Genomic DNA, 8,993 nt, shown 5'->3' with positions numbered 1-8,993 from the left:
ATCGCCTTGCCTGCATCCCTCCACGGATGTTCGTCTTCGGTGGGGGCATCAGTAACCACGACCACCACTCCTCGCCTCGCGCGTGTGTGTGTGTGTGCGTGCGTGTGCGCGTGTGTGTCACCGTGTGTGTGTCACCGTGTGTGCGTGTGTGTGCGTGTGCGTGTGTGTGTGCGCGTGTGTGTCACCGTGTGTGTGTGTGTGTCACTGTGTGCGTGTGTCACCGTAGGTGTGTGTGTCACGTACGTGTGTGTGCGTTCGTGTGTGCGCGTGAGTGTGTGCATGTGTGTGCATGTGCGTGCGTGTGTGTCACCATGCGCGTGTGCGTGCGTGCGTGTGTGTCACCGTGCGTGTGTGCGTGTGTGTGCGTGTGTCAATGTGCGTGCGTGTGTGTCACCGTACGTGTGTGTGCGCGCGTGCGTACATGCGCGTGCGTGCGTGTGTGTGTGTGCGTGTGTGTGTCACCGTGCGCGTGTGCGTGTGCGTGCGTGCTTGGCCCCACCTTGCGGTACTCCTGCTTGAGCCGCTTCATGCGGTTGCGCACCTCGTCAGCACCACGGCGGCAGCCCCCGCGCTCCAGCTCCCTCGCGATCACCGCACAGGCGTCGCCACCACCACCGCCACCACCGCCGCCACCACCACCACCACCACCACCACCGCCTCGCCTTGCCGCCCGCCACCGCTGGGGTTGCGCGTGGCACCGTCTCCACGCCAGCAGCAGCAGCGCCGTCTCGCGCTCGCTCCAGTGGCTGGGGCGACGGCGCGGAGTGGACGGGAGCGGCGCTGGGGAGCACGGGACGGCAACGGCAACTAAAGCCTCCTGCTGCCGCTGCTGCTGCTGCTGCTGGTGGTGGTGGTGGTGGAGGTTGTGCTGGTGGTGGTGGTGGTGGTGGAGGTTGTGCTGCTGGTGGAGGTGGTGGAGGTGGTGCTGGTGGTGATGCAGCTTCCTCTTGGTCCTCGCCGGGGCTGCTGCTGCTGCTGCCTTTCGCTTGGTGGCTCCAATCGCTGCTACACAGACACACACAGACACACACACAGACACACACACACAGACACACACACACAGACACACACACACAGCAGACACAGACACACACAGACACACACACACAGACAAACACACACACAGACACACACACACAGACACACACACACAGACACACACAGACACACACAGACACACACACACACAGACACACACACACACACGATGCATCTAGAACCGCGGGGAAGTGAGCAGGACGACGACTCACGGCCGTGATGGACTCACCCCCCTCCACCTCTTCCACCCCCTCCACCCTCCACCCCTCCACTCACCCCCCTCCACCCTCCTCCACCCCCTCCACCCCCTCCACCCCTCCACCCTCCTCCACCCCCCTCCACCCCCCTCCACCCTCCTCCACCCCTTCCACCCTCCTCCACCCCCCTCCACCCTCCTCCACCCCCTCCACCTCTTCCACCTCTTCCACCTACACTCTCCACCCTCCACCCCTCCACCCCTCCACCCCCACCACCCCCTCGACCCCCTCCACCCCCTCCACCTCCTCCACCCCCTCCACCCTCCTCCACCCCTTCCACCCTCCTCCACCCCCTCCACCCCCTCCACCCCCTCCACCCTCCTCCACCCCTCCACCTCTTCCACCTCTTCCACCTACACTCTCCACCCTCCACCCCTCCACCCCTCCACCCCCACCACCCCCACCACCCCCTCGACCCCCTCCACCCCCTCCACCCTCCTCCACCCTCCTCCTCCACCTCCTCCACCTCCTCCACCCTCCCCCTCCACCCCCTCCACCCCCTCCACCCTCCTCCACCCCTCCACCCCCCTCCACCCTCCTCCACCCCCTCCACCCTCCTCCTCCACCCCCTCCACCCCCTCCACCCCCTCCACCCTCCTCCACCCCTCCACCCCCTCCACCCTCCTCCTCCACCCCCTCCACCCCCTCCACCTCCTCCACCCCCTCCACCCCCTCCACCCTCCTCCACCCCTCCACCCCCTCCACCCTCCTCCACCCCCTCCACCCTCCTCCTCCACCCCCTCCACCCCCTCCACCCTCCTCCACCCCTCCACCCCCTCCACCCCCTCCACCCCCTCCACCCCTCCACCCCCTCCACCCTCCTCCACCCCCTCCACCCTCCTCCTCCACCCCCTCCACCCCCTCCACCCCCTCCACCCCCTCCACCCCCTCCACCCCTCCACCCCCTCCACCCCTCCACCCCCTCCACCTACTCCACCCCCTCCACCCCTCCACCCCTCCACCCACTCCACCCCTCCACCCCCTCCACCCCCTCCACCCCCTCCACTCAACCCTCCTCCTCCTCCACCTCCTCCACCACCCCTCCACCCCCTCCACCCCTCCACCCCCCTCCACCCCTCCACCCCCTCCACCCCCTCCACCCCCTCCACCCCTCCACCCCCTCCACCCACTCCACCCCCTCCACCCACTCCACCCCCCTCACAAACCATCCAATACCAAAAAAATAAATCCATCCCTCCACATCCACCCCCTCACCCCCTCCACCCCCTCCACCCCCTCCACCCCCTCCACCACCCTCCACCCCCTCCACCCCCTCCACCCCCTCCACCCCCTCCACCTCCTCCACCCCTCCTCCACCCCCTCCACCCCCTCCACCCCCTCCACCCCCTCCACCTCCCTCCACCCCCTCCACCCCTCCACCCCCTCCACCCCCTCCACCCCTCCACCCACCCACCACTCCACCCCCTCCACCCCCTCCACCCCTCCACCCACTCCACCCCCTCCACCCCCTCACCCCTCCACCCCCTCCACCCCCTCCACCCCCTCCACCCCTCCACCCCTCCCCCTCCACCCCCTCCACCCACTCCACCCCCTCCACCCCTCCACCCCTCCACCCACTCCACCCCTCCACCCCCTCCACCCCCTCCACCACCTCCACTCAACCCTCCACCTCCTCCACCCTCCTCCACCCCCTCCACCCCCTCCACCCCCTCCACCCCCTCCACCCCCTCCCACCCCCTCCCACCCCCTCCCACCCCCTCCCACCCCCTCCCACCCCCTCCCACCCCCTCCACCCTCCTCCACCCCCTCCACCCCCTCCACCCACTCCACCCCCTCCACCCTCCTCCACCCCCTCCACCCCCTCCACCCCCTCCACCCTCCTCCACCCTCCTCCACCCCCTCCACCCCCTCCACCCTCCACCCCCTCGACCCCCCTCGACCCCCTCGACCCCCTCGACCCCCTCGACCCCCTCGACCCCTCGACCCCCTCGACCCCTCGACCCCCTCGACCCCCTCGACCCCCTCCACCACCTCCACCCCTCCACCCCCTCCACCCCCTCCACCCCCTCCACCCCCTCGACCCCCTCCACCCCCTCCACCCCCTCCACCCCCTCGACCCCCTCCACCCCCTCGACCCCTTCGACCCCGTCCACCCCCTCCACCCTCCACCCCCTCCACCCCCTCCACCCCCTCCACCCCCTCGACCCCCTCGACCCCCTCCACCCTCCACCCCCTCCACCCCCTCGACCCCCTCCACCCCCTCCACCCTCCACCCCCTCCACCCCCTCCACCCTCCACCCCCTCCACCCCCCTCCACCCCTCCACCCCCTCCACCCCCTCCACCCCCTCGACCCCCTCGACCCCCTCCACCCCCTCGACCCCCTCGACCCCCTCCACCCTCCACCCCTCCACCCCCTCCGACCCCCTCGACCCCCTCACCCCCTCCACCCCCTCCACCCCTCCACCCCCTCGACCCCCTCGACCCCCTCGACCCCCTCGACCCCCTCCACCCCCTCCACCCCCTCGACCCCCTCGACCCCTCCACCCCCCTCCACCCTCCACCCCCTCGACCCCCTCGACCCCCTCCACCCCTCCACCCCTCCACCCCCTCCACCCCCTCCACCCCTCCACCCCCTCCACCCCCTCGACCCCCTCGACCCCCTCGACCCCCTCCACCCCCTCCACCCCCTCCACCCCCTCCACCCTCCACCCCCTCCACCCCCTCCACCTCCTCCACCCCCTCCACCACCTCCACCCCCTCCACCCCCTCCACCCCCTCCACCCTCCTCCACCCCTCCACCCCCTCCACCCCCTCGACCCCCTCCACCCCCTCCACCCTCCACCCTCCACCCCCTCCACCCCCCTCCACCCCCTCCACCCCCTCCACCCCCTCCACCACCTCCACCCTCCTCCACCCCCTCCACCCCCTCCACCCCCTCCACCCCCTCCACCCACTCCACCCCCTCCACCCTCCTCCACCCCCTCCCACCCCTCCACCCCCTCCACCCCCTCCACCCCCTCCACCCACTCCACCCCCCTCCACCCCCTCCACCCTCCTCCACCCACTCCACCCCCTCCACCCCCTCCAACCCCTCCACCCCCCTCCACCCCCTCCACCCCCTCCACCCCCTCCACCCTCCTCCACCCCCTCCACCCCCTCCACCCCCTCCACCCTCCTCCACCCTCCTCCACCCCTTCCACCCCTTCCACCCTCCTCCACCCCCTCCACCCCCTCCACCCCTCCACCCCCTCCACCCCCTCCACCCTCCTCCACCCCCTCCACCCCCTCCACCCCCTCCACCCTCCTCCACCCCCTCCACCCCCTCCACCCCCTCCACCCCCTCCACCCCCCTCCACCCTCCTCCACCCCCTCCACCCCTCCACCCTCCTCCACCCCCTCCACCCCCTCCACCCCTCCACCCCCTCCACCCCCTCCACCCCTCCACCCCCCCACCCCCTCCACCCCCTCCACCCTCCACCCCCCTCCACCCCCCTCCACCCCCTCCACCCTCCTCCACCCCCTCCACCCCCTCCACCCCCTCCACCGTCTCCACCGTCTCCACCCCCTCCACCCCCTCCACCCCCTCCACCCCCCTCCACCCCCTCCACCCTCCTCCACCCCCTCCACCCCCTCCACCCCCTCCACCCCTCCACCCCCTCCACCCCCTCCACCCCTCCACCCCCTCCACCCTCCTCCACCCCCTCCACCCCCCCACCCCCTCCACCCCCTCCACCCCCTCCACCCTCCTCCACCCCCTCCACCCCCTCCACCCCCTCCACCCCCTCCACCCTCCTCCACCCCCTCCACCCCCTCCACCCCCTCCACCCCCTCCACCCCCTCCACCCCCTCCACCCCCTCCTCCTCCACCCCCTCCACCCCCTCCACACCCCCTCCACCCCCTCCACCCCCTCCACCCCCCTCCACCCCTCCACCCCTCCACCCCCACCACCCCCTCCACCCCCTCCACCTCCTCCACCCCCTCCACCTCCACCACCCCCTCCACCCCCTCCACCCTCCTCCACCCCCTCCCACCCCTCCACCCCCTCCACCCACTCCACCCCCTCCACCTCCACCACCCCTCCACCTCCTCCACCTCCACCCACCCCTCCACCCCCTCCACCCCCTCCACCCCCTCCACCCCCACCACCACCTCCCACCCCTCCACCCCCTCCACCCCCTCCACCTCCACCACCCCCTCCACCTCCTCCACCTCCTCCACCCCCTCCACCCTCCTCCACCCCCTCCACCCTCCTCCACCCCCTCCCACCCCTCCACCCCCTCCCACCCCTCCACCTCCTCCACCCCCTCCACCCACTCCACCCCCTCCACCCTCCTCCACCCCCCTCCACCCCCTCCACCCCCTCCACCCACACCACCCACTCCACCCCCTCCACCCTCCTCCACCCCACCTCCACCCCCTCCACCCCCTCCACCCACCTCCACCCCCACCACCCCCTCCACCCACTCCACCCACACCACCCCCTCCACCCCCTCCACCCTCCTCCACCCCCTCCCACCCCCTCCACCACCCTCCACCCACTCCACCCCCTCCACCCCCACCACCCCCTCCACCTCCTCCACCCTCCTCCACCTCCTCCACCCCCTCCACCCTCCTCCACCCCCTCCCACCCCTCCACCCCCTCCACCCCTCCACCCCCTCCACCCCCTCCACCCCCTCCACCTCCTCCACCCCTCCACCTCCTCCACCCCCTCCACCCCCCTCCACCCCCCTCCACCTCCTCCACCCCCTCCACCTCCTCCACCCCCTCCACCCCCTCCACCCCCTCCACCTCCTCCACCCCTCCACCCCCTCCACCCCCCTCCACCCCCTCCACCCTCCTCCACCCCCTCCACCCCCTCCACCCTCCTCCACCCCCTCCACCCACTCCACCCACTCCACCCCCCTCCACCTCCTCCACCCCTCCACCCCCCTCCACCTCCTCCACCTCCTCCTCCTCCACCCCCTCCACCCCCTCCACCTCCTCCACCCCCTCCACCCCCTCCACCCCCTCCACCTCCTCCTCCTCCACCCCCTCCACCCCCTCCACCTCCTCCTCCTCCACCCCCTCCACCCCTCCACCCCCTCCACCCCCCTCCACCCCCTCCTCCTCCACCCCCTCCACCCCCTCCACCCCCTCCTCCTCCACCTCCTCCACCCCTCCACCCCCTCCACCCCCCTCCACCCCCTCCACCTCCTCCTCCACCCCCTCCACCCCCTCCACCCCCCTCCACCCTCCTCAACCCCCTCCACCCCCTCCACCCCCTCCACCCCCTCCACCCCCTCCCACCCCCTCCACCCCCTCCACCCCCTCCACCCCCTCCACCTCCTCCACCTCCTCCACCTCCTCCACCTCCTCCACCTCCTCCACCCACTCCACCCACTCCACCCACTCCACCCACTCCACCCCCTCCACCTCCTCCCACCCCTCCACCCCCTCCACCCCCTCCACCTCCTCCACCCCCTCCACCCCCTCCACCCCCTCCACCCCCTCCACCCCCTCGACCCCCTCGACCCCCTCCACCCCCTCCACCCTCCACCCTCCACCCCCTCCACCCCCCTCGACCCCCTCCACCCCCTCCACCCCTCCACCCCTCCACCCCCTCCACCCCCTCCACCTCCTCCACCCCCTCCACCCCCTCCACCCCCTCCACCCCCTCGACCCCCTCGACCCCCTCCACCTCCTCCACCCCTCCACCCCCTCCACCCCCTCCACCTCCTCCACCCCCTCCACCCCCTCCACCCCCTCCACCTCCTCCACCCCCCTCCACCCCCTCCACCCCCTCCACCTCCTCCACCCCCTCCACCCCCTCCACCCCCTCCACCTCCTCCACCTCCTCCACCTCCTCCCCCTCCACCCTCCTCCCCCCCTCCCCCCCTATAACCACCGTGTGAGCTCCACCCCTCCACTCACCCCCCTCCACCTCCTCCACCTCCTCCACCTCCTCCACCCCTCCACCTCCACCTCCTCCACCCCTCCACCTCCTCCACCTCCTCCACCTCCACTCCACCCCCTCCACCCCTCCACCCCCTCCACCCCTCCACCCCTCCACCTCCTCCACCTCCTCCACCCCCTCCACCCCCTCCACCCTCCTTCCCCTCCTCCACCCTCCACCCCTCAACTCACCCCCTCCACCTCCTCCCCCTCCACCCTCCTCCCCCCCTCCCCCCCTATAACCACCGTGTGAGCTCCACCCCTCCACTCACCCTCCTCCACCTCCTCCACCTCCTCCACCTCCTCCAGCTCCACCTCCACCTCGGCAGCTCCAGGCTGGCAGCGTGGAGTGGCCGACTCTGCAAAACAGTGGAGGCGGTGACACAGAGGCAAAGGTGCCCCGGGTAGCCTCTTGAAGGGTGTAGGGGCAAGTGCTATTAGTAGCGAGTAGCAAGTGTTTATGAACGAGACACAGACAAAGATCCCCCAGGTAGCCTCGAACAGGGCTGTAGGGGCAAGTGCTGTTAGTAGCGAGTAGCAGTGGCTATGAAGTAGACAGGGACAAAGGTCCCCCGGGTAGCCTCTAGCAGGCTGTAGGGGCAAGTGTTGTCAGCCAATAGCAGTGCCTACGAAGGCCGGCACGGCACACACAGAGGTGATGGGTGGGTGGTCTCGAGCAGGGATCTGTGTGTTGTTGTGGTCTGTTGTTGTTGACTGCTGTGCCAGGCTAGGTGCAGGAGGAGGTCACCCAATCGCCCACCCACCCGCCCGCCCGCCCGCCCGCCTGCCCGCTCGCTCGCCCCGCCCGCACGCTCGCCCGCCCGCACGCTCGCCCGCCCCGCCCGCTCACCCACCCACCCACCCACCAACTCGCCCACCCACTCACTCACTCACCAACTCACCCACTCACCCACCCCCCAACTTACCCACCCATTCACCAACCTACCCACGCACCCACTCACTCACTCACCCACTCACCCACCCACCCACTCACTCACCCACCCACTCACTCACCCACTCACCCACCCACCCACTCACCCACCCACTCACTCACTCACCCACCCACTCACTCAACCACCCACCCACTCACTCACTCACTCACCCACCCACCCACTCACCACTCACCCACCCACCGACCCACTCACCCACCCACCCACTCACTGACTCAGTCACTCACCCACCCACCCACTCACCCACTCACCCATCCACTCACCCATCCACTCACCCACTCACCCATCCACTCACCCACCCACCCACTCACCCACCCACCCACCCACCCACCCACTCACCCACTCACCCACTCACCCACCCACCCACTCACCCATCCACCCACTCACTCACCCGCCCACCCACCCACCCACTCACCCACTCACCCACTCACCCACCCACTCACCCACTCACCCACCCACTCACCCACTAACCCACCCACCCACTCACCCGCCCACCCACCCACCCACTCACCCACCCACTCACCCGCTCATCCGCCCACCCACCCACCCACTCACCCACCCGCCCACCCACTCGCCCACCCACTCGCCCACTCACCCGCCCACCCACCACCACCCACTCACCCACCCACCCACTCACCCACCCACTCACCCACTCACGCACCCACTCACCCACCCACCCACTCACCCACTCACCCACTCACCCACCCACTCACCCCACTCACCCACCCACCCACTCACCCGCCCACCCACCCACCCACTCACCCACCCACTCACCCGCTCATCCGCCCACCCACCCACCCACTCACCCACCCACCCACCCACTCGCCCACCCACTCGCCCACCCACTCGCCCA

At 71.2% G+C, this 8,993-nt stretch overlaps 1 protein-coding gene across 1 annotated transcript in view; it reads right to left on the bottom strand.

Moving 5' to 3' along the window:
* Nucleotides 1–529, bottom strand: part of LOC144949952 (uncharacterized) — a 20,982-nt gene extending 20,453 nt beyond the window's left edge. The window contains exon 1 of the mRNA XM_078879942.1: nt 500–529. Within this exon, the coding sequence (XP_078736068.1) occupies nt 500–529 (30 nt within the window). The remainder of the gene's footprint in view (nt 1–499) is intronic.
* Nucleotides 530–8,993: the final 8,464 nt, after the last annotated feature.

Source organism: Lampetra fluviatilis, chromosome 55 (genome assembly GCF_964198595.1).
Source record: "Lampetra fluviatilis chromosome 55, kcLamFluv1.1, whole genome shotgun sequence".
Lineage (NCBI taxonomy): Eukaryota > Metazoa > Chordata > Hyperoartia > Petromyzontiformes > Petromyzontidae > Lampetra > Lampetra fluviatilis.
The sequence above is the reverse complement of the archived record's forward strand: the minus strand, read 5'-3'. Positions and strand labels throughout refer to the sequence as shown.